Genomic DNA, 27,574 nt, shown 5'->3' with positions numbered 1-27,574 from the left:
CTTCTTAACATTCAGTCAGCAAATCGTAGCTGGTCCTGTGGTAGTTTTATTAAATTTGCTTTGAGGCAATTTCTGAATTTTTTTCAATTAGATTGCAGTCAACGTCTTAGTACACAGGTATTAAAATGCTCTCCCTTCACTTATTGTCATTTCTATAATTTTATTAAACAAATCTGCTAACAAACCTCTGTTCCTCTCTCCTCGAAAGCTGTACAGAGTTCTCCGGACATATCATCTGGTTTAACTGCTTTACCTTTATCTATTTTTTGCATTGATTGACCAACTTCTTCGTTTGTTTTATACAATTTTCTATTCTCTTCTATTTTCGCTTGTGACATTTCCCCAAGTATTTCAATTGCATTATCTCAAATAACAAGCCACATTCCTTAAAATGGTATAAAAACTTCCGTTTATATTTGAGCCTTATTTTTCTTCCATTTTTGCGCTAAATGCACCCTCTTTCTCACATTCCATTAACTTCATCGTTTCATTGTTGTGGTACTTTTCTTTCCACGACTTTTTGCCGCATTTTCACATCACGGTTGCCTTTTTAATGTTATGCCAAAAAATGTAAGATTTTATTTACACTTTTGTTTTACTACACTCAACTAAATATAGCAACATTTTTAAATTACTTTATACTTAGATAGATGAGTAAAGTGACAAAAAAGAATAAAATTAAAATTTATTTATAAGGATAAATCTTAGTGTCCAATAATAGAGGCCAATATCGAATTTTTTTTAATTGTACTAAATATGTATGTCTATTTAATTTTAAAATAAAATAATTCTACCATAGTTTCAACAACAGTTCTCAAAAATGTGCTTAAAATATTGATTTCAACCCCATCCCCCCTTGAATAAAGAACATAAAAAAATATATAACTCTTACTATCTATGTAAGTTCATATTTATGTTTTCTTTTCGCACTGGAAAAGAGCAGCAACAAACACTTATTTTAATTACAAAGTAACTAACTAGCACGGTCAGCGATTCTACATAATTACCAATTATATTTTTACCTCAATCAGCGAAACAGTCATTACGTGACGCGTCCTCTTCAGTTAATTAAATTCACACAACTACCTGTCAGCCAACTATATTCCTCACTATTATTTAATCCCATATAATTTCACCACACCTTCTATTGATTCAGTGTGAATTATAGTAAATTTAATCTAGAGTGGAATTACTAATTAATAAAACAATTATTTAGTTAATTACATCGAGTGTACCGTTTAATTCTAATGAAAATAACAGTTAGCTTGTAACTCTTTTAAGTTTAATGCACTTTAAATGGAGCTATTAATGTGAATAAAGTGTGTTTTTTATCGAGTTTGTTGCTTTACTTACAATGTTGGGCTCTGATAAATCTAATTTAGTTCTTTCTTTTGCAGACATTGCTAAAACCTAGTAAAAAATAGATAAGTAATCAGAAACCGGAGCTGCTAGCGGAGATGTACCGCTAATGAACCGGAGACGTAGAAATAAAAATGCTATCACGAAATTAAAGAACAGCAAGATTCAAGAAGAGAGTAAAATGGTAAGAGATGCAGTAAAAATGAACATGTTCTAATCTTAATAATTAAGAAATATTTAACTCATTACTGAATTATATAATTAAAACGTGAAAGTACAAAATAATTTGGACGTTATAAACGAGAATTAAAAATTGGATGGGTGCGAAAAAAGAACGTTTAAAAAACAATTATCACTCTATCGCGCATCTTCAGTCTATGAATGGCGGTTTTTGACAAAACACCGGTTTTCGGTTATACCGGTTTTTTTTGCTTACGGTGTAACGTGGCGGTTATAACCGGCAAAAAAAACCGGTTTTTCCAAAAACCGGTTGTCGGTTTTTTTAATCCAATAGGTTATAATGTTACATTTACAATGAATGCACTTTAGTTTGCGATACTCCACTCGACTCGATATCAATAGGATCAAAATTAGTACTATCAAAAGAACATCAATATCAATATAAATAAAAAACACAATTTTTAATAAAACCATTTTATTCTATTAATTATTATATTTATTTATTATTTTATTATTATTACTATATATTTATTGATAATTATTATTAAATATAATATAGCGTATGATTAATACATATGTACATATTGCAATAATATACAATAAAATTATAATATATAAAATATATAAGTAGAATTAGGTAATATTTTGCCAACCATTTCAACTTATAAAAAATTTCCCAGACTCTTTCAAATGGGATTTAAAAAAAATAATGTGAACATAAATATTTTACTTAAAAATAAATTGTATAATGCAATTTATCTTTTATTTTTACTACCATCAAAAAAATTTTGTCATGTATTACTTTTAACACGTTTGTATATGTGTATAATAGGTACATTTAACTCATTTAATACTTCCTGTATGGGTGTATCGTTTTGAAAATATAGGGAAATCCTTGGAGATTCGTATTCGTAATCGGTAATTCGATATTCATAGTCAGAACATTATTTTTGATAATCAGAAAAGTCATTCACCTCACCCACTTTCAATGTCAAGAGTCAAGTGTGAAAAATAGATGATGTTTGCGTCTACTTCAACCAGATCACATCTTATGTAAATATTATGATTACAAATACCTTTTCAACGAAATATTATAATAAAACTTAATTGTTTCTGGCTAATGTGAGTTTGCATTTAAACTTTCAGTTTGCATCTGTAATTATAAAAGAAAATTTGAATTATGGTTTTGTTTGGAATAATTACTTGAGAATAATAATTATGATTGGGATCCAAAATAATACCTAACCTAATCCTAATCCCCGTAAAAACCTAATAACCGGTTTTTACTTTAAAAAGAAAAAACCGGTTATAACCGGGACAAAAAACAACCGGTTAAACCGGTTATTGCGAAGTAAAAAAACCGGTTTTAGGTTAAAACCGGTAGGTTTTTCCCATCCCTAGTCAGTCCTAAAATCTCATAACCCTCAGCGTCTCATAACTTTGTTTTTAAACTGCATCTGGCAACTTTTTTCTATTGGCCTTATTAAGTCGTACCATATCCCTTGGCGTTGGATCGTTAATAAATAATCTTTTTGGAGATTAATAAAAAGTAAATATTAATTTAGTGCAGAATGCTTTAATTGCAGTCGGTGTAACTAAACATGGATGGATAAAGCGGAAAAAGTAAAGCTGAAAAAGTGTAAGTGTTTTGTGATATAAATATTTCAAACAAACTAAAACCAAAATTCTATAAACCTGTCATAAGACCATCCACGATGTAATGTCCTGACTGTTGTGAGTTAAAAAAAGGAGAACTAGTGTATGTGGCGGAAATGTGAATGTCTATATAGACGAGTGGAGTCACAAAAAAGGATAATATTAAAAATAAATAGATATCCAAGGGGATGTTTAAGGATGGCAATAATTGACAGCAAAATGAGAAAACATATTATAAATATGATAAGATGGTTCTGGTATTTCAAATAATTGATGATTGTTGAAAGAAGATCTGCAGTGATATTACGAACACTCGATACGGATCGAATTGTATCCGCCATGTTTTACCGTAAGGTGCTACGAATCAAGTGTTCGTAATCCCACTGCTGGAGGGAGACAATTAGGCAGGACATGCCGGTAAAGGGGATTAATATTGGTATGACCCAAGATAAAAACTTATCGAGAATTGTAACTTATTTCTAGTCCTTTTTTGTTATACATTATTACCGTGTCTTACTTGTTTTTACCACTATTTAGAATTTGACCCCGGTCGTATCTCTAACTCATTTTGAAAATAATTCCAAAATCAAAATTACAGGACACTTCCGAATTGTTCTGAAGCTACCTTGTAGTTTATGAAAGAAAACAACATTGAATATTCCTGTTATTAAAATAACACTACGGATCACAATTTTTGCGAAAATACATTATATTCATTTCTGCATTATACCATACCTCAAATCTTTTATAGATCAAGCAATTAATATGCAGTATTAGATCTCCTTTGTATTCTAATAATTAAATTATCTACTGACGTGTATTTTATAATATATGTATTATATATTTCACACCTTGTTAGTAATTATACTCTACATCTAACATCAAGCGAGAAACAACTTGTCCTAGACTAAGTACCTTGGTTCAATACATCTGCATTCTATAGAACTACAAGAGATGCAAAGGATATGTATGATATGTGAGAGATAGTATAAGTAGCGGTGTACGATAAATAGGCCAGTCTTGAAACTACATGACAACAAATAAATGACTCGAACGATTATACCTACATACTCAGTTATCAAAGCTCTAGAGTATTTCTCAGGCAAATTGTTTAGAATTGACTAAGATATGGAATATTGAGATCTTAAGGTAATTAATGTTGGAATGTCTCAGGGAACTGTTCTGGAATATGAATATATGGTTGATGTGTTGCGTACTTTGGATTTACATGCACTAATCTAAAGCATAATTACAACCTTTTTCGTTTAAACCGTTATATTACAAATCGATAGTTATAATCCACATAATAAACAAGAACACTCTACTCTATAGTTAGACAATTTATAGTAGATATAGTTTCCCTTGAAAAAAAAAACAGAAGAAAATGTTTAAACAAAAGAACGAAAAAATCCAGTAGCCATATAACGACGTACACTGTGGAATAATAATAATAATAATAATAATAATAATAATAAGGGCAGGGTGTTGAGGAGGCGGGCCCCTGTCATACAATCAGCTACAGCCCAACCACAGCCACAAGCGAGCCAAATAACAACAAGAGCTCCACCCGCCGAAGGTGCTGCGCTGGATCATCAGCCGGCGCTCACTCAAGCGGGACGACCGAGGCAGCGCATGAAATGGACTGTGTCCATCAACGAAAGCATTTTGCGCTTCTATTATAAGGTGACAAACCTCGGTCAAGAAACAATCGGCTACAGACAACAGCTGTATGCCGAATTTTGCAGGGAGTACCCAGATATTCAAGTATCGGAGCAAAGAGTATCAGATCAATACCGGGTAATCATAAGAAATAATCTTATCCCAGAGACTAGACGCGATGCCATCAAAAGCGAAGTCGAACGGGAGATTAATAACCAAGAGCTAGTTTTAGATCAAGTCCCTAACGAAATCCTTGAGGAGCAGATTCCTGAGATTCCCATACCAGAAACTCAACCTGACAATACACAGCAGGAAAACAACGAGTTGCGCCATAGTCTAGAAAACGAAATGGCTCGTGCCGTACAAGAGTTTAATGGAACAAATCCACTTAGCAGACCACCGCTACCACGAATAAACTCTTGTAAGAAACTAGGTGCGCTGTTACAAATTGCGAACACTGCAGTCCTACCCAATTATGTCGTAGAGGCCCACACATTGGCATATCTGCATATGCTAATCTACTGTGCAGCAACAGCAATTGCCAATGTAATGGGCGTTAAGATCAGAACACGACGAGGTACTAATAACGGAAGGACTGGTAACAGAATTGCACCATGGGAAAAGAGACTTCTCGGAAAAATTGAATTACTGCGTAGGGATATTGGTCGTCACAGAATATATAAGAGGTGTAACAAGTAGAAAAGTCATTAAGAGAGCTGAAGAAATAATGCAGAGCACTGCAAGACACTCGAGATACGATCCAGAAAATAACACAGCCCAACAGTGTCTGGATACATTAAAACAAAAACTCTCCGTCTATTCAGGACGATTAAGAAGGTATAAAGTTAGTAACAACCGAAAATGTGACAATGCACTTTTTGAGAACTCTGAGAAGGCGTTTTACCGAAAACTCAATTCCACCGTGGAAAGTGTCGACAAGTCTTACCCAAGCCAAGAAGAAATTCATGAGTTTTGGGGAAATCAACTTTCCACGCCAGCTGCTTTTAACAACAATGCTGGCTGGATAGAAGATACGACGCACAACTGTCACCACTACGTCACTGCTAACTACGAACCATTCACGACTGAAGAAGTCTCAAATGTCGTCAAAGAGCTTCATAACTGGAAATCTCCTGGACCAGACGGAGTTCAGAACTTCTGGCTTAAAAAGTTTTGGAGTATTCATGAGTGCTTATCAAAATTAATTAATCATGTTATTTTTAATCCGCAGGAATTACCATCATTTCTAACTCAGGGAACTACTTATTTAATACCCAAGGATCAAAATAACACCAAAGATCCATCCAAGTACCGCCCAAGTACTTGTCTTCCAACTTTGTATAAATTGGTCACATCCTGTGTCACCCGGCGTATCTACCAACACTGTGCTCTAAACGATATCATAGAGCCTCAACAGAAAGGATGCGCTAAGGGTTCCATGGGTTGCAAAGAACAGCTTATCATCGACTCAGTCATTTTTAACCAGGCATTAACTAAAAAAAGGAACCTTTTTACTGCTTTTATTGACTATAAAAAGGCCTTTGATTCAGTACCGCATGAATGGCTAATAGATATTTTGAAAATATACAAAGTTGATGATAACATAGTGACCTTTTTAAGGCATACAATAAGAGATTGGAAGACTAAAATTCACCTCCAAATACCTGGTGAAAAAAATATTGAAACCGAAAATATCGCAATCAACCGGGGCCTGTTTCAAGGAGACTCGTTGAGTCCACTGTGGTTCTGTTTAGCTTTGAACCCCCTTTCCCAGCTATTAAACTCCACTGACTCAGGTTTTAGCATTAAAAGCAATAATACTGTAGTAGCGAAGCTCAATCATCTGTTGTATATGGATGATTTGAAATTAATGGCTTCCACTCGAGAACATCTAGAAGAGATGCTAAAAACTGTAGAAACATTCTCTAATGATATTAGTATGCAGTTCGGTCTAGACACTATTTTCTCGAGTGGAGAAAATAGTTGCGGCTATTTTCTTGGGATTGCACAATTATACCTGTTCGTCCCAAGAAAATAGCCGCAACTATTTTCTCCACTCGAACGCTCACTGCCCACGCTGCGCTCAAAGCCACCTCCTGACCGCCGACGAGGGACGCAGGTTCGCCTGTCGTTGTACAATGGTTTCTAGGGAGATTGGTCGAGAGCAAAGCACGGACAGTACACGTAAATGTCTATGGAACCAACAACAATCCATCAAACTTTCTTCTCTGTTGACTTCTTAGCCTTCTGGACACCACCGTCCGGCATAACCAAGGATCCAAGAACACCAGGACACGGCGCTTGCCCCAGTGTGTTTTTCGGACTGTTTGCTTTTGCTGCCAACACTAAACATTCACCACAAACCCTGAAGAGGACAAAATCCTAAACGGGGAAGCACATTGTACGCATTTCTTCTTAACATTATCAAGACAAGCAAATCAAACAATGTAGTAGTAGTCTAGACAAGTGCCGTGTTTTGAATATAGTCAGAGGAAAGGTACAACCCGGTGGATTCGATATGCAAAATGGCCAGAACATCGAGGCCATGGGCGATAACGATATGTACAAATATCTTGGAGTAAAGCAGGCGCGGAAAATTGACCATAAGCAAATGAAAACTGAGATAACTACTGAGTTTATAAGAAGGGTAAAACAGCTGCTTCGTTCACAGCTTAACAGTAAAAATTTGTTTAAGGCACTGAACACCTACGTTTGTTCCGCGCTTAGCTATTCATTTGGTATTGTTAAGTGGACAAAAACGGATGTAGAAAATCTTCAGCGAAAAGTACGAACACACCTCACAAAGGCACAAAAACACCACCCTAAAAGTGCAGTAGAACGAACGACATTACCCCGGTATTTAGGAGGAAGAGGACTTATGGATATAGGTGAGCAATTAGATAAACAGATTGCTAATTTAAGAACTTATTTTCAGATGCAGGCTGAGACATCTACTCTACACCGCGCAATTTGCGCAGTAGATGACACAACACCGATCAAACTGAGGGAACCAGAAATGCGCATAAACCACCTTACTAAGGACGAAAAACTGCGCACCTGGATGGGTAAACCTCTGCACGGGCGACATCCCAATGAAGTTAGCCAAGACTATGTCGACAATACAGCGTCGAACTATTGGTTGACATCAGGAAAGATGTTCCCTGAAACGGAGGGTTCATTACTGGCCATTCAGGATCAGGTTATACCAACCAGAAATTACCTGAAATATATCGTCAAAGACCCTCAGGTTCAAAACGACAGATGCCGATATGGATGTCACGCCCAAGAAACCATCCAACATATTACAGGGGGCTGCCAGGCATTTGCTGCAACTGAATATAAGGAACGGCATGACGCAGTGGGAAAAATCCTTCATCAAGAGATAGCTAACAAGCTGGGACTTCTCCAAACGGACCATCTCCCATATTATCAATACGTTCCTGAGAGTATGCTTGAGGATGGCAACTACAAGCTATACTGGGACCGCAGTGTGCTCACAGACCAAACAGTGGCACATAATAGACCAGATCTCGTACTAGTTAATAAATTAACAAGACAAACAACACTAATTGATGTGGCGATACCTAACAACAATAATCTACGTAGTAAATTTACTGAAAAGATCGCCAAGTATAGAGATCTGGAAATTCAAATACGGAGACAATGGAGAATGCAAAGTACCCAGACGATACCTATTGTTATGTCTACTACTGGAGTCATTCCGAAGACCCTCCTCGAAAGCATAAAAAAGCTGGGTCTCAATGAACATATTTATAAGACCATGCAGAAAGCTGTACTACTTGCGACGGCCAGAAGTGTAAGAAAATTTTTGGGAGATACACCTGCCTTCCAAGTCACCTAGGGCTCGATAACACGGAAAGAGTCCCACCAGAGCTCAATCCTTTTGATACCGTAGGTATCTGGGATGAGTCAATTTTCCCCTCAGAGGGAGTGTGAGCCGTATGGCTAAATCTGGATAATAATAATAAGATAATAATATAGTGACCTTTTTACAACATATAATGACAGAGTGGAAAACTAGAATTCACCTTCAAATACCTGGTGAAAGTAACATCGAAACTGAAAATATCGCAATCAGCCGGGGCCTGTTTCAAGGAGATTCGTTGAGTCCTCTGTGGTTCTGTCTAGCTATGAACCCACTATCTCAGCTATTGAACTCCACAGATGCAGGTTTTAGCATCAAAAATAACAACAATGTGGTGGCGTGGCTTAATCATTTATTGTACATGGATGATTTGAAATTAATGGCTTCCACTCGAAACCAACTCGACGAGATGCTAAAAACTGTAGAAACTTTTTCTAATGATATTAGTATGTTGGACTAGACAAGTGCCGTATTTTAAATATAGTCAGAGGAAAAGTACAGCCCGGAGGATTCGATATGCAAAATGGCCAGAACATCGAGCCATGGGTGAAAACGATATGTATAAATATCTTGGAGTAAATCAAGCGCGGAAAATTGACCATAAACAAATGAAAACCGAGATAACTACTGAGTTTATACGAAGGGTAAAACAGCTGCTTCGCTCACACCTTAACAGTAGAAATTTGTTTAAGGCACTAAACACCTACGCATGTTCCGCGCTTAGCTACTCATTTGGTATTGTTAAGTGGATAAAAACAGATATAGAAGCTCTTCAGCGAAAAGTGCGAACACACCTCACAAAGGCACAAAAACACCATCCTAAAAGTGCAGTAGAAAGAACAACATTTCCACGGAATCTAGGAGGAAGAGGACTTATGGATATGGGTGAGCAATTAGATAAACAAATTGCTAATTTAAGAACTTATTTTCAGATGCAGGCTGAGACATCTACTCTTCATCGCGCTATCTGCGCAGTAGATGACACAACACCGATCAAACTGAGGGACGAAAAAGTGCGCGCCTGGATGGGTAAACCTCTGCACGGGCGACATCCCAATGAGGTCAGCCAAGATTATGTCGACAATATAGCGTCGAACTACTGGTTGACATCAGGAAAGATGTTCCCTGAAACGGAAGGTTCATTACTGGCCATTAAGGATCAGGTTATACCAACCAGAAATTACCTGAAATATATTATCAATGACCCTCAGGTTCAAAACGACAGATGCCGATATGGATGTCAAGCCCAAGAAACCATTCAACATCTTACAGGGGGCTGCTAGGCATTTGCTGCAACTGAATACAAGGAACGGCACGACGCAGTGGGAAAAATCCTCAATCAAGAGATAGCTATCAAGCTAGGACTTCTCCAAACGAACCATCTCCCGTATTATCAATACGTCCCTGAGAGTATGCTTGAGGATGGCAACTACAAGCTATACTGGGACCGCACTGTGCTCACAGACCAAACAGTGGCACATAATAGACCAGATCTCGTACTAGTTAATAAATTAACAAGACAAACAACACTAATTGATGTGGCGATACCTAACAACAATAATCTACGTAGTAAATTCACTGAAAAGATGGCCAAGTACAGAGATCTAGAAATTCAAATACGAAGGCAATGGAGAATGCAAAGTACCCAGACGATACCGATTATTATGTCTACTACTGGAGTCATTCCGAAGACCCTCCTCGAAAGCATAAAAAAGCTGGGTCTGAATGAACATCTTTATAAGACCATGCACAAAGCTGTACTACTCGCGACGGCCAGAAGTGTACGAAAATTTTTGGGAGATACACCTGCTGTCCAACTCACCTAGGACTCGATAACACGGAAAGAGTCCCACCAGAGCTCAATCCTTTTGATACCGTAGGCGTCTGGGATGAGTCAATTTTCCCCTTGGAGGGAGTGTGAGCCGTATGGCTAAATCTGGATAATAATAATATCGTATGGCATTTTTGCCGGGGAGATCCTTTCGGATTGTTCCGGCGCCATTTACATCTTTAACCCTGTTTCAAGTAACTAGTGTCGATGTACACTAGCCCAGGGGGACAGACGGCTTAACGTGCTCTCCGAGGTACAGACACTGTGGAAGACTACATGTAACAAAACATACTGCGGAGGACTTAGAAGAATCTCTAACTAACAATAGGGATTGAGTCAGCAAGTTGTGAGAAAAATATCAAAGGAAAACAACAGAAGATACGAACACATATCTGGTGGTCTGATTGGGGCGCTGAGATCTCACAAAAATATTGAATTCTAGAATGTCTAACCTTTTTTAGGCATACATGTCAAATTTTAGGGCGACGCGGCCATTAGTATATTTTTGACAGCTGTATAAAGTTCACGTGTTCGGAAAAATGAGGCAAATGGATAAGAACTGGATACATAATGGGAACTAATGCTCCTTCAGACTACACTATCAAATTTTGGTTCCGTGCAGTTACATCAGAAAATGTGAAGAAAGTCCACGAAATGGTTCTAGCTGAGAGTAAAGTGAAGGTGCGGGAATTAGCATAAGCCTCAAGAATTAGTAAAAAGAGCATAATTTTAACGAAGTTTTGAATATGAAAAAATTATCCTACCGCATTTGTTAACCATTGACCAAAAACATGATCTCAGAAGACTTTTGGCATCGATTGGTAACGTGGATCCACTACTTCACACCAGAGAATATAATGAACGCATGGCAGTGAAGTGAAGCCGGCAACAGCGCTCCGAATCGACCAAGAGTCAATCAATGAGTCGGAAAGGTCATGGCCCTGTATTTGGGGATTGAGGCATAATTTTAATTAACTATCTTGAAAAATATAAAACTATTAATAATTGATGAACTTAGTGCGAAACGCAAAAACTTATATGCAGAAGAACAAAGTGTTGTTTCTTAAAGACACTGCACCGACTGACAAGAGCATTATGACAAAATGACAGAAATTCATGAGTTGGGCTTCGAATTGCTTTCTCATGTGATTTATTCTCCTGATTTGGTCCCCTCCGATTATTATATGTTCCGAACCCAAAAGCCTAATAAAAGAGATGGCACGTACATAAAAAAAGAATATGTGTGTACTTTGTACGCACGTAAGAAGTTATACTTCTATTATATGATTTCAACGAAATCAATATACTTTAAACAGTTTATTTATATTTTATTTAAATATTAAATAAATTTTAATACTTACTACTGTCCAAAAATTTTTACTAAAACAATACCTACCAAAAATTAAAAAAAAAAGAATAAAACACACGCAAACACATTGAAACATGAAACAAAGAAATTATTTCTGAAAATTTTAACTAAATACGTATTTTCTGAAAAAAAAAATATAATAAATATACTTACAATCATAAAATGTATAAGAAAATAAAAAAAAATAGAAATTTGCATTGGGAATTGAACCTGTGCCTATCAGGTTGTTAGACTATTTTGAACTCACCCCACGCAGAATTTAACTAGGTACCGAGACACGTGAATGAAGTGGAAAGGTACAGCATCTAAACGTTTAAAAATTTTTTGACAGTGGCTGATTCTCTTAGTTTAATCAAAAAAGTTTGATTCTTTTGGAATTAAAATACAACAAAATATAGACTAAAAACGCAATATATTAGATGGAGATTTTTGTTGGTAAATCAAAGCATTACCTAGGTAGGTAAGTAGCTAGGTTAGCTAGGTAGGTACATTTTCCAAATAGGTATTTAATTTGTAATTTCTTATTACAATACTGAAACATTTACAATAAGGTACGTACATGTTGCTTTTCAAAACTATTTTAAAAGTCACTACAATAATTATAAACTTGCTTTTTGTCTCTTTCCTCACAACAATAAAAACTAATATACACAACATTTTTTTATGCATAATATCCATTTAAACAAATATTGACAGATGATTTTAACACCCAATCAGATCCCGTATAACGTTTGAGCGACTAAAACCATACTGTCGGTGTGCGCATGCGCCCTGCAAAATAAAAATTCACCCTCGTGCCTAAAGAAGTATAACTTCAAAAATTCAGCTCGAATAGATAATTGACAAAACAAGCACCTATTTTGTAGAGCTTCAAGAATAGTATTATTTGGGCAGCATAAAGAAGGTGAAAATCTCTAAAAACGTTTTATTGAGCTGTATCGAATCGTTGGAGACTATATTGAAGAAAATAAGGAAATTAATTGGAAAGCATGTTTTTTATTTCAAAGGAGGACAACCGTACATACATGAGCTATTAAAATGGTTAAAAAAGAGCTTATATCCGTTCTTCACAGTACCAAGAGCGTGCATACACGGACAGCTTGAAGCTGCAAAGTTGCAGTTGAAGTAGACTGCAACTTAACAGCTTTAAGCTGTCGCCACCAACTGCTTCCAGCTGCCCGTCTATGGCGGGTCTCATCACTCTTCACAAAAATTTTCCAAATTCATTTTGAATGGTATGACAGTGATCGATAAATAAACAAAACAAGAATGAGGTGCCGTCTGCAGTCGAGAGGGATACACAATGAGAGAAAGCGGAAAACCCACCATCCGTGTATGATGGTGGGTTCAGCTGTTCCAAGCTCCAAGCTGCCGAAACACGCCTAAACTCGACCTTACGTCGACTGCATGCTTGCTGCTGAATGGCTCGAATATTGATACGTGTATGGCGAACATACAATTATTTTGTTTAGAAACTGCAGTTCGCCCAGCCACGAACGCTTCCAGCTGACGATACCGACTGCTTAAAGCTTCCCGTGTATGGAAGCACTTAGGCATGCAGATAATTTTTATTTTTTTGAAGTCCTTTTTATTGCGTCGAGTGGTAATACTCGTGTTGTTGTACTTTGGATGTAATTGCAATGCGGAAATGCCGATTTACACACCACTTTGTGCGCTGTACTGGCCTATCCAACTATCTCGTTCTTCGTCTCTGCTTGTAACAGATGGTGTTAAATGAAGCTATCCCGGAGCAAATGAAATTACAAGGTGCAAGAGACAATTACAGTGTTCCTTAAGCGTTTTGTGCGCTACTGAAAAGATCGATATCGAAAACGATTGTTTCCCAAAGTATCTAAAGCATATTACACATTCGAGGAGCTGTCGATGATGCGCCTTGGGCTGATATTCGCGCATGAGACGCGGCGTCAGGGTAGGTGGTCGCCTTTGTGTACACCTTATTTTCAAGAATCGAAAATACATCTTTAACAGCTTCGAAGGACTATGTTTATCACCTAAATTCGACAAAGCATTTTTATGAGAAAATCATACACAATGAAAGACCAAGTTTAACGGTAAAATATACTCCGTCTTTTTACTAAAGCATTGGTATATATGTAATTTAGGTTTTAGGTAATTTTAACATTTGTAAAAAAAATCTTAAATTTTCTTTTTATAAAAACACTCTGTCCAAGTTAATACCATTTTACAAGTAACTTTATGTATCACTGTGATGATATCTAGGGTATAGTGCCGTATTATGCCACTTTAAAGGTTTTTCCTAATTTTGTCCTATCGCAACATAGTACTCGCACTCAACAACAAATTAATGGTCCAAATGTTAAGCGTTTCTTTGAGTGTGTTTCTCAACCTAATGCAGACCCGCAATCATTTCCAGAAAACTGGTAGAGCTAGTCTATGGTATGGAGCTGGTCAAGAAAAAGCTACGTCCAGAAACAGAAAACAGGACAATTTGATTGTTACGACAGGTTGAAGAAATCACACATTTTCTATTTTGAAGCTACGGGAATATACTGGCATTTACATACGTTTATCTTTTACACAAGGTTGCACGAAAGTGAACGTAGAGCCAAAAGACGTATTCAAGATTCCCAGTTAACAAGGACCATCCTTGTTAGCCGTAGAAGTTGAGAGACATCAGCACTGAAATGCAGCAAAATGACATAAATTTTTATTCACAGATAAGTCTAAATTTCTTTTATATCATTCAGAAGACCATTTCCTAACCTGGAAGGAATAGTGACTCTAACAAAATATGGTGCCAAGTCTTGTATTTCGAGGGAATCTGTTACTGACAGTTTCATTGAAGTTGTGCACGGAGCTACCTATTTATGGTAAACAATCAATAGTCATATAATATATGCCACAGTAGTCATTCATTCTAACATTTGTCCGTTTGATCGTCTGCTAGCTTCAAATTTTGTTCTTATGGGTGATAATGCTCGATCTCTCTGAGTAGTAATTATGAATTTAGCCCAAAGAGAGCTCGATATTACTCGAATCTTTTCATCTGAATTACTTTTCATCGATTGTCATTTGTTTCGAGCTTCTGTCATGTGTCACATAATATTAATATAACTACGTCATACGTCTTTGGTTTGTATCACTGTGAATGAAAAGCCCTATAGAGTCATCTCCCCATTCACCAGATTGTAATTTGATCGAACAAGCCTGGGTCTGAACAAAACACTAGCTTAATTTTCGTCATAACCAGCCATGGATACCCGAAGAACACTCTGACGTTTTAAGGGAAAAAGGGAAAACATTGGATGAGAGATTCGAATTATCACCGATTTTGGCATATCTAGAAGAGTAGTGTACGTAGGAATAAGAGTACACAGTTGGTTAAGAGTAGGCAGGGAATATTGAGGCACTGATATGAAACAGAAGCAAGCTCAGTAATGCAAAAATCTTGGACGTAAGATTTTACGGGTCAAAAATAAAAAAAATGTTGAACTTTGAATCTGAAGCGCATAGATTCAACAAAGAAAAATGCAGCTGAAAAAGACTGCCTGAAAGGTTTTTGCCGAAGAAATTATTTATCCGTTAGGACCCGTTGAACGCGACATCAATGAAAATACTGGAATCATTAGCGTTGTGGGTGTATAGAAAAAATCTGAAAATATCATGGACAGAACACGTCACAAACAAGGAGGTTCGGAGAAAGATGAATAAAGAAATGGAAGTTACAAATACAATCAAAACTAGAAAATTGGATGTACATCAAATGAACTTTTCAGAGCAGCCGTCACTAAAGTCCGAATAGCTATGATGATTGCCGACCTTCGTCGAGGAGATGTCAGAACCAATGAATGAGCATAATCGAACCTAAGTCTCATCTATGGGCTTCTACTCATCTATGGGCCCTCTACTTTTACTCGTCAATTGCAATTCAAATTCAAAGTATATTACTCAAAGACTTCGGATAAAAATGCTTAACTGCTTTACAAAGGACCCCGCAGAAACTTTATGGAAAATGGCTCTCTGTCAAATCCTCTGAAACTTTGGGTTCCGGTAGTCCTTGATGTGTAGAATAAAAGGCTCAATGGGCGCGTAGCTCCAAAAAATCATGGTTTTAAGATATAAGCTTCTGAAGTTCTAGGTACAGTGAGGACGTTTGAGTTGAAATAAAGTAATTTTCTCGAGAATGGGAGACTCTGGAGATAAATTACGAATCAGGTCAATTTTTATTTTTAAATTATAATTTTTTGGCATATATATCATACTAGTGACATCATCCATCTGAGCGTGATGACGCAATGGATGATTTTTTTAAATAAGAATAGGGGTCGTGTGATGGATAGATTTGAAAGCTATTCAATTCTCTATTCACTAATATAAACATTAACATATTTGATGGATTCGACCGTTACTTGATGGAAGTTCATTTTATCTAACAATAAAACACTGAAAACGTTTGTTTTCTATACTTCCACAAAATTTATTATAACTAAGTGACTACAGCTGTTTCGGCGGAGTGCCTTTCTCAAGTGATGATCACTTGAGAAAGGCACTCCGCCGAAACAGCTGTAGTCACTTAGTTATAATTAGAGACTGGAAAATATGCACTAAAAAATGTCTAAAATATGCATGCAATATGCATTTTAAAACAAGCTGAATATGCACAATTAACATGCAAATATGCATTTATATATGCACTTATTTTTATATGAATAATTTTATGGTTTACGTTAAATACATAAATAAATAAAAAATAATAAAAATAAATAAATAGGTTTGAATTTAAACCAAATTGTATTATTATTTCTTAATATATTTTTTTAACTTCAGGTTTTGTGACAAATAAAACGGCAAAATATTTTATTTTGACCACAAGATAAATAAGAGTACAATAAAATAAATGTACATATTTTTATTGTTACAATATTGATTCATATTTTCTAAACTAATATTATAAAAAGAGTACAATAAAACAAATTTACATATTTTTATTGTTACAATAAATAATCATATATTGATTCATATTTTCTAAACTAATATTATGTCTTCTATCTGTTAATATTTGTTTATAGGCAGAAAAAGATCTCTCAACGTCACAAGATGTAATTGGGGCATATTTAAACTTTGCTATTAGAGACGGATCCATATTAATATTTTCATCGAAGTTTCCAAAATTGATTATATTATTTATTGAACGCAATAAAGTGAAACCCTCATTTTTGTTTAAAACGTCATCAAGTTTATCTTTAATTTTTACTCCAATTTCCCCATTCAGATTTGTTATTTTCTGTTTAACCGAATCAACAATAGACATACTATTGTGAAGACATAAATTTTGAGCCTCTAATTTTGTAATTGAACTTTCAATGATATCGAAATTCGATTTTATATACAACAATTGATTTTTAATAGACTTTTCTTTAAAAATATTTTGACAGTTATCAATAGCGGTACAAGTCGGATCAAAACTTGAAATAACGCTTTTGATGTCGTCGTAGTGTTCAGATAAAAATATAGCACTTTTAAGCCAAGTTCCCCATCTGGTTAATACTGGTTCTGGTGGTAAAGGAATATCGGGAAGCATCTCCCTATATACCTGTACACGTAGTGGTGCTTTCAGAAATACTTTTTTTACATTATTTATTAAGGTGTTTACATTGGGAAATTCAATTCTAACTTTCTCTGCAACTCTGTTTAGGCCGTGCGCCAAACATGTACAGTGAATTAAATTAGGGAAAAAGATTTTAAGATTGGATGCAGCTTTCATCATATATGAGGCGGCATCACTAAGCATTAATAATATTTTTTCAAATGGTACTTGATCAGGTAAAAAAAAATTTGTTAGGGATTCGTTAACAAATCTAGCTATTGTAGCATAGTTTGTTTTTTCCAAACATTTTACACTAATTAAGTATGAGTTTTTAAAATCGCCAGAGTCGTTAAGAACTCCAACAATTAGATTCGCAATTTGTCGACCCTTTGTATCCGTTGTTTCGTCGACGGAAATCCAAAGATATTCGGCTTTTAACTGATTTTTAATACTCGTCATCACATCTTTGTAACATGCACTGACATATTTTTTCCGAAGAGTTGAAGAACTTGGTATTTGAGCTGGTTTATCTTTAATCTTGCAATAAGTTTTTAAAAAGTTTTGACACGATTTATGTTCTAACTTGTGCAGAGGGATATTGCAGTTCAAAAAAAAATGGCATAAATCCTTTGCAAAGGTTTCTTGCCCAACTGACGTATTCTGAATCTGCAAACTGTTCTGTAGAATCTGCTGGCGAGGTTTATTATCATTTTTTGATAGCTTAGTTTGGTGAAGTGAAGTTTTTATGTGTTGAACTACTTGGAATTTCTTTTGACATGGAATCTGGAATATAATGATAATGATGTTTTAGATGTTTTCGTAAATAGATACCTACATTAAAATGATCAAACTTTTTAAACCTCCCCCAATTTTTTTTTATTTCTCAAAGTGAAATTGAAATCGTCAAACAATAAAGTACAGTCAGTGTACCGTAGTATACAGGGTGGGCCACTCTCAACACCTCGCTCTGTATAAGCCAAACCGTTGCGAACTTTAAAAAACAGTTTTTGAAGAAATGGGACGGTTTGTCATTTTAGAATAGACAGACACATAGATGTGCAAAGAAGTTTGATAAGTTTAAAAATCTATTGAAGTGGAGAACTTACCTTTTTATCACAAATGGTGCAAAACATACTTTCACTGTCGATAACTTTTAGATGATTGTTACTTCCAATCCAACTTCTGAGAAGACTTGATTTTTCCCTTGCTACTTTAGGCATTTTCACAATAATAATAAAATGATTTTTTTACACAGTATAGTCAATAACTTGCAATCACAAAAGTTGAATAATCGGCGATTGATTTAAGACTAACCATTCATAAAATAAAATAATCTATCCTACCCTTAAAATGCTTAAAATTTCGTTTTGGTTGGTTTTCCCAGAATAATTCATAGTTGGCCGACACCAGCAGAAAGTACAGGTAATATTTGTAATGTTATTCAAAATATAATCGGTATTTACTTAGGTAATTTGTAAATTCTGAGAAGTCTATAAATCTTAAATATCCGGATAATGATACCTGCAGCTATAAATAACGCCCATTATGTTTATGGGTACAACAACAAAGGAGCTTAACAGCAAAATATTTACTTTCACATTTTATTTTAATGGATGTTGATGTTACTAATATATACCTTATTTTTAAATGGGGTAGAGTAAATTCCCATCAAAATATGCATTTATATGCTCTTAAATCTCCAAATATGCAAGGCATATGCATTTATGAAAAACATGAGAAATATGCAGCATATATATGCATATGCATTTTGCATATAATCCAGTCTTTAGTTATAATAAATTTTGTGGAAGTATAGAAAACAAACGTTTTCAGTGTTTTATTGTTAGATTAACATATTTATTTATACAGGGTGTAAAATTTTTTTTTAATTAAATTAATTGAGACAAAAAGAAGAAGGTATATAATTTATTTAATTCGAAATACATTTTACTGTTGTCTGAAAACAGTAAAAAATGTTTATTTGATAAATAAATATTGTTTTTTGCTTAAATTCAATATTAAAGGTGCCACCCATCTGCCTCTTAGCAGTTTGAACATTTAATTTAAGCGAAAAGCAATGTTTATTTCTCAAATTACCACTTTTTTCTGTTTTCTGACAGCAGTAAAATGTATTTTAAATTAAATAAATTATATACATTCTTCTTTTTGTCTTAATTAATTTAATTCAAACAAATCTTTGGGCACCCTGTATAAATACTTATTATAATGTTTATATTAGTAAATAGAGAATTGTATAACCTTTCAAATGAGCTATCACACAATCCCTATTCTTATTTAAAAAAATCATCCATTGCGTCATCACGCTCAGATGGACGACGTCACTAGTATGATATATATGCCAAAAAATCATAATTTAAAAATAAAAATCGACCCGATTTGTAATTTATCTCCAGAGTCGCCCATTCCCGAGAAAATGAATTTATTCCAACTCAAACGTGCTCACTGTACCTATAACTTAAGAGGCTTATATCTTAAAACCATGATTTTTTGGAGCGACGCGCCCATTGAGTCTTTTGTTCTACACATCAAGGACTACCAGAAATCAAGGTTTCACAGCATTTGACAGAGAGCCATTTCCCATATAAGGTTTCTGCGGTGTCCTACCATACTATACTACGATCACAATAAAGATGCACTAGAAATAAACAAACCAAGAAACGTTGAATGTTACGAGGAGCGAGCACTCCCAAATCATGATTTACAATGTATAAACATTGTAAATCCCAAATCATGATTTACAAAGTTTATACATTGTAAATTATGATTTGGGATTTACAATGGGATTTACAATGTTACAGTGCTCCTCATAACATTCAACGTTTCTTGGTTTTGTTTATTTCTAGTGCATCGTTATTATGATTTTAGTATAAGAAAAAGTCTGTTAATTAACTTTATGTATCTTGCGATTTAGCTACTAATATATTGACTCGTTTACTGTTTTTACGATAATGATGGTACTACATCGTTTCCTCGTAGTTACGGATTAAAATATCAATTATGGATTAAATCGAAGTATCGAATAAAACCAAAAGTACTTAACATTTCCAAATTAATCGTAATGCCTAAAAGTAATCACCATCGACACCGACAAGAATGTCCGCGATTTTATTGCCCATCAATACATTATAGACATAGAGCCGGGATAGTTGAAAAGACCCCGCAGAAACCTTATGGAAAATGGCTCTCTGTCAAATGCTCTGAAACTTTGGTGTCTGGTAGTCTTTGATGTGTAGAACAAAAGTCTCAATGCGCCCCTTGCTCCAAAAATCATGGTTTTAAGATATAAGCCTCTGAGGTGATATACAGCGTGTCTACTTTTTATAAAAAGTTCTGCATGCCCCAAAACCTAAGATTCAATCATCAGATATCAAATTTTCTCAATATTATACGAGGTATGTCAAAAAATGTGAATTTCGGTCATGGGTAAAGTACGTTTATTTCTCTCAATATCGAAAATTCTTAATGATAAAAAGTTGTTTGGAATTAAAAACTAAGATCAAATATGCAATTACATGCTTCTAATTGAAAAAAAATTTTTTTCTCAAATTTATGGATACCCAACATCGTTTTTAATTATAACAAATATGATAACTCTTTTATTATTCATTTTACGCAAAAAAGTTATTTCTCATAAAAAGCTCTGCATGGTCTAAAATCTAAGACACAACCATGATATATCAACTTTTATTAATTTTATACGAGGTGTGTCAAAAATATGAAATTCGCTCAAGATTACCTTTCTATTTCACAATATTTCAATTAGAAGGATGTAATTGCATATTGAAACATAGTTTTTATTTCTAACTTTTTTTAATAACCATTTTCAATATTGTGAAAAATAAAGGTACTTTACTCTTGAGTGAAATTCATATTTTTTGACATGCCTCGTATAAAATTAATAAAATGTGATATCTGATGGTTGCATCTTCGGTCTTAGGACATATAGAGCTTCTCATAAATAATACCTTTGTTTTGTAAAAGTAATAATAAAAGAGTTATCGTATGTGTAATAAATAAAAACGAAGTTAAGTATCAATAAATTTGAGAAAAATTTGGAAAATATTTTTTCCAATTAGAAGCATGTAATTGCATATTTGATCTTAGTTTTTATTTTCAAACATCTTTTCATAATAAGAATTTTCGATATTGTGAGAAATACAGGTACTTTACTCTTGAACGAAGTTCATATTTTTTGACATACCTCGTATAATATTGACAAAATTTGATATCTGATGATTGAATCTTTGGTTTTAGAGCATGCATAACTTTTTATAAAGAATAACTTTTTTTCGTAAAATGAATAACAAAAAAGTTTCCCATATGTTTCCAACTTAAGTAGACAAGCTGTGTATAAGTTCCTCAAACTGCTGCTTTGACATGGGTGCGACGCAACGAACGGCTTCTTTATGTAATTTGTCTATATGATAATAGTTCGAAAATGTTAGCATTTTTGGACCATTAGTATACAGACAATAATTGATGACGCGTGGTCTGTTGATAAAAGGTAGGAAGATTTCGAGAAGTAGACCATTCTTATCTAAATTATGTCCGCACGATCTAGCATTAGGTGGCACATGAATGTTTCTTTTTACAAAAATATTAACTCTACACTGGATTGATAATCTGTGCACATCATTTTCAGCATTACAAATAATCTTCACAGACGTGACACAGACGTGACACAGAACGTGACACAGAACGTGACACAGATCTTCAAAACTATATGGTGGCTAAAAAGGAAGCGAAAGTAGCAGTAGCAAAAGCCAAAACAGAAGCGTATTCAAACCTATACGATTAACTTGATACCAGGGAAGGCGAAACGAATATATAATAAAATAGCCAAACAGAGAGCAAAGAAAGCAAAAGATTTTAATCAGATAAGATGTATCCGAGATGAAAATAATAAAATACTTAAACAAAAATGAATAACCATTTTCAATTTCCGGAACCGAAACCGGTAGAGGTGCTCGCAGCACTCTCTGATTGGACTGGAATATGGTTCGGCTGTATTTTCGTTTTGTAACGAAATTGAAAATGGTTATTCATTTTTGATTTACATTTACTCTGTGTGGAGTATGAAGGGAACCAGTCTCGTTGGAACTTTACCGCGCTGAGCAGATGTGACGTGAATTGTAAATTGTAGAATTCCCTCATCTTCCTTAGTCTCAGCATCCGTATGGCTTGCAAATTGTAGAAGCCTCGGAGGTGTAACCAGAGAAGGTTCCCATTGTTTTCATTCTGGTGGGATATGTTATATGCCATTAGAGTGAAAACTTAGTCTTTTGCTAGCAGTTGCCGCTAGGGCATCTATGCCATTTCGTTCGTTGCAATTCGGGACTGCACGCTGGGGTTTGTTTTGGTTGGATCGGGGAGAGCAGCATATGTGCCTCCTGATGAGAGACTAATAAGTTTCGAAACCGGTAGAGGTGCTTGCAGCACTCTCTGATTGGACTGGAATATGGTTCGGCTGTATTTTCGTTTTGCAACGAAATTGAAAATGGTTATTCATTTTTGATTTACATTTACTCTGTGTGGAGTATGAAGGGAACCAGTCTCGTTGGAACTTTACCGCGCTGAGCAGATGTGACGTGAATTGTAAATTGTAGAATTCCCTCATCTTCCTAAGTCTCAGCAGCCGTATGGCTTGCAAATTGTAGAAGCCTCGGAGGTGTAACCAGAGAAGGTTCCCATTGTTTTCATTCTGGTGGGATATGTTATATGCCATTAGAGTGAAAACTTAGTCTTTTTAATAAAATACTAGTTCACGAAAGGGATGTCAAAAAGAGATGGAGAAAGTACTTTCACAGCTTATTAAATAAAGAATTTGACAGACAGCCTGTGGAGTCAACGGAGACAGTAGCAGCAATTGTCACCAAAATAACAAACGAGGAAGTGGCTCAAGCGCTTCAAAAAATAAAGAAACGAAAAGCGGTAGGACCAGATGATATTCCTGGGGAAGTATGGAGAGCATTGGGAGAGACAGGAACAAGGTGGCTAACAGGTCTATTTAATAGAATTATGGAAGTTGGACAAATGCCAGATGAATAGAGAAGCAGTATACTGGTAGCTGTTTACAAAAACAAGGGAGATTACAACAATGTACAGACACAGGGCTATAAAACTGCTTAGCCACACCATAAATATGGGAAAGAATAATTGATAGACGGATACGTGAAGAGACCGAAATATCCGAGAATCAATTTGGCTTTATGCAGGGCAGATCAACAACAGATGCAATTTTCATTATAAGGCAGTTGATGAAAAAATACAGGAGTAAAGAAACAAACGCCCATATGGTATTTATTGATCTTGAGAAAGCATATGATAGAATTCCTCGAGAGATTCTGTGGTGGGCACTCAATAAGAAAGGAGTCCCTGGTGGATATGTAAAGATTGTGAGGGATATGTATTAGGGAGTAACGACTAGTGTTAGGACAGGTGTGGGAGAGATTAATAAATTTCATGTGAAAGTAGGATTGCACCAAGGCTATGTGCTTAGTCCGTATTTATTCTCGTTAGTTTTGGGCCAGGTAACAGCGAAACTACAGGGTAACATTCCATGGTGCTTAATGTATGCTGATGATGTCGTGTTAGTAGGAAATAGTGAAAGAGACTTAGAACAAAAACTGGAACAGTGGAGGCAAGCTCTAGAGTAAAAAGGTTTAAAACTTAGTAGGACAAAAACAAAGTATTTGGAATGTTCATTTAAAGATGGAGTTACTACAAATAAAATGGTATCTTTGGATGGTGAACTGATTGTAAAAAGCAATAGTTTGAAGTACCTGGGATCGGTATTACAGAGTAATGGAGAAATAGATGGAGATTCATGCAGTAGAATTAGGGCTGGATGGATGAAGTGGAAAGAAGCGAGTGGTGTGTTGTGTGACAGAAAAATTCCAATGAAGCTGAAGGGAAAATTCTATAAAACAGCCATAAGACCGGCTGTGATGTACGGAACTGAATGTTGGGCAGTGAAGAAGAAAGAGGAACAACGAATGCATGTGGCGGAAATGAGAATGCTTAGATGGATGAGTGGAGTGACAAAGAAGGATACAATTAGAAATGAGTATATTAGGGGAAGTCTAGGTGTGGCACCAATTGATGCCAAAATGAGAGAGCATAGGTTAAGATGGTTTGGTCATGTTCAACGTCGAGAAGTTAATCACCCAATACGAAGAATAGCTGAAGTTCAGATTCCTGAAAGGAGTAGGTGAGGAAGACCAAAGAAGACCTGGGGGGAGACGATAAGGCAGGACATGTTGGTAAAGGAGATTGACATTGATATGACCCAAGATAGAATTGTGTGGAGAAATGCAATTAGGGAAGCCGACCCTGCATAGGAATAAGGCAAAGAGAATGATGAATGAAATGATGCAAGAAGCATTTGCTGTTTGCGTCAAGACGTTCAATCTAAGACGATTGGGGTCTGCATTTAAAACAGCTATTTCAACCAAAAAACTCCTATTGCAGTTCGCATATAATGTGGAATCGTCATTTAGTTCTAAAGCTGGATGATTTAGTTAGATTGTCACGTCTCGTTACAACAATTTGACGTTTGATGAAGTTCCCATTTCCATTCTAAAAACTAATTGCCGTCCGTAAAATACTCGATCACAAATGTAACAACCAATACGTGGAGGTATACCTCTTTCACTCATTTGTGATGGAAAAAGTACGTTAATGGATAAAAAAAAGATTAATATACCGACAGTAAAAATGTGAGATTAAATAAATGAGATTATGTCATTTAAGATTCGCAGATGACATCGTCCTTATAGCCGATCGTATGGATAATGCAATAATAATGTTGAACAAATCGTATCACGCTGTCTGATGTTTTAATCACAGAACTTAAAATAATATAAAAAAAAAATTAAAAAAAATCAATGGGAAAGTCCCCGTAGCTGGCTGTATACCTGTCAACCCATGCGCCTCTAAAAAGAGACGGCATTGCTCATACGTTTTTTAAGGTTCTACTTATTAAGTTATATGCTCTCATGGTGCCTAAAATGATTAGCAAATTTCACCTATCCCGGCTCTTAGTCTATTAGTCTTGAACTAACTACACCGACCCTGGAAATTAAAAAGAGACAGAAGGATCTTTGGAAGTTCTAGTATATATCGTTATCTAAATTGGAAACTACTTTTCATGGTAATGGCATAAGTGCATTAGAAGTTGCCGATAATTTCATGCCGTTATGATACTATTAAACTTCTGCAGTCTTTATATCGTTCCTTTTAACGTGAGCACCAATTTTGTTTTAACAAAATAGAGTACATTTTAAGACACGTGGAATGTACGGATTAATTACACATAAAACGTAATGCGCGAAGGTAAATCGTACAGCCTCTTTATTCCCATTAGTTTTAAGACTCAAGTCTAAATCGGAAATAATAATAAATTACAACATTAAAAGTAATGCTCTTCCATTTTCTTTGATAATAAAAAGAAAAAAAAGGTACTGTTAGTAATCAACAAAAATAGCATACATAATATAAGAGAAAGGTTAATAGTTAATAGGGTCTGTGTCCATTGAACTGGCAAGAACCATCAGGGAACCATGTTGCTCTTTGAGCACTCCTAACACATTCAATCTTTTAACATCGACTTGGAGTCGCTATAAATATCATATAAGTATCATGTTAACCATAAATCTCGATGTTACCAATTTCATAAGGTTGTTAGTTTCATGTACTAAGCAGAACTTTTGGATGACTTTTAATGGTTTTTAATAAACTTTTTGTATACCATTGTACAAACGAAGTTTTTACTTCTGTATGATTTTTGTTAATAGTAAAATTCAGGAGAAATAAAAATTCAAAAAATATATATAATGCATTTTTGGATATAAATCGATATCGTCAGCAATTTTAAAAATGCTTGGTCTAATATATTTTTTATACGAATTTTCTTCAGATATTGCTACAGGTGTTGACGGGGTGAAGATATAGTACAGAGAAGAGGATTAAGACTAAAACCTGTATCTTAGTACTGCTTGTATCTTAGTGCACCCTATGTAACCTACAGCTGAATCTTATGTTTGTGCGTCACAGTGTTGCCATACTTTTTTCTTTATTTCTTTCACAATTTCAATCAATGTTAAAAATGTACCTACAAGAATAATAGAATAATTTTATAAGAACGTTTACATTGAACCCAATTTTGAAAAAATGTGAAAACTTTGAATTATCCACGTCCGTCTATCCGTCCGTCTGTCTGTCTGTCTGTTTGTAAACTCAACTCAGTCATTTATTTCTTCAGTAACATCGTTGTCACCTGCGATTACGATTTAGATTTTCTACTATTCATCACGGGAAAAGCAACTTCCTGGAGAGCTGCGAGAGGCTACACTTCATAAACAATTTATAACGTAACGTAACTATTGACGGTATTTTTAATTTTTGGTATTTTACTTTAAGTATTAAAATTAGAATATTATTTAAATAAAAATACGATAAAACTGTTTAAAATAAATTTATTTCGTTGAAATCATAATAATAGAAGTATAACTTCTTACGTGCGTACAGAGTACACTCACTCTTGTTTCATTAGAAGGATGTAATTAGTAAGTGTTAATGTTTTTTATGATTGGCGATACATTTTGTATGCACCACGTCAGTAAAGACTCTTTATCGAACTCGTCTGTTACTCGCCTCGCTCGCTTCGCTCCCTCTGCTCGTAATATCAGACTCGTTCGATAAAGAGTCACTTTACTGACTTGGTACATAAATAACTATTATTTTACCTACGAGTAAAAATAAAATTTACATATTGTTAGTTTTATCCAGAGGTTTATACTTCAAATTTATAACAAACGCACCGTGAAGAACAGTCTATATACAGTAGAATAAAAACAAAACGTGTACACATAATCTGCATTTGACTCGTTAAAGTAGATTTAATCTCTAATCTTATTAAAACACGCTCTATATACCCAAAATCATCTACTTACCATAAAACAATCAGGTCCCTGTAAGCACATGGATTCTCCGTTGGGGCCGTCATTAGAGAACTGTAAAAGAGAAAAGCCAGTATTAATATTG

The 27,574-nt window shown here is 35.1% G+C and overlaps 1 protein-coding gene across 1 annotated transcript in view; it reads right to left on the bottom strand.

The window, feature by feature from the left end:
- The window catches only part of LOC114326222 (uncharacterized), a 902,327-nt gene that overhangs the window by 369,560 nt on the left and 505,193 nt on the right, over window positions 1-27,574 (bottom strand). Inside the window, exon 2 of the mRNA XM_028274518.2 lies at window positions 27,484-27,543. Within this exon, the coding sequence (XP_028130319.1) occupies window positions 27,484-27,543 (60 nt within the window). The remainder of the gene's footprint in view (window positions 1-27,483; window positions 27,544-27,574) is intronic.

This window comes from Diabrotica virgifera, chromosome 1 (assembly GCF_917563875.1).
Source record: "Diabrotica virgifera virgifera chromosome 1, PGI_DIABVI_V3a".
Taxonomy (NCBI): Eukaryota; Metazoa; Arthropoda; class Insecta; order Coleoptera; family Chrysomelidae; genus Diabrotica; species Diabrotica virgifera.
The sequence above is the reverse complement of the archived record's forward strand: the minus strand, read 5'-3'. Positions and strand labels throughout refer to the sequence as shown.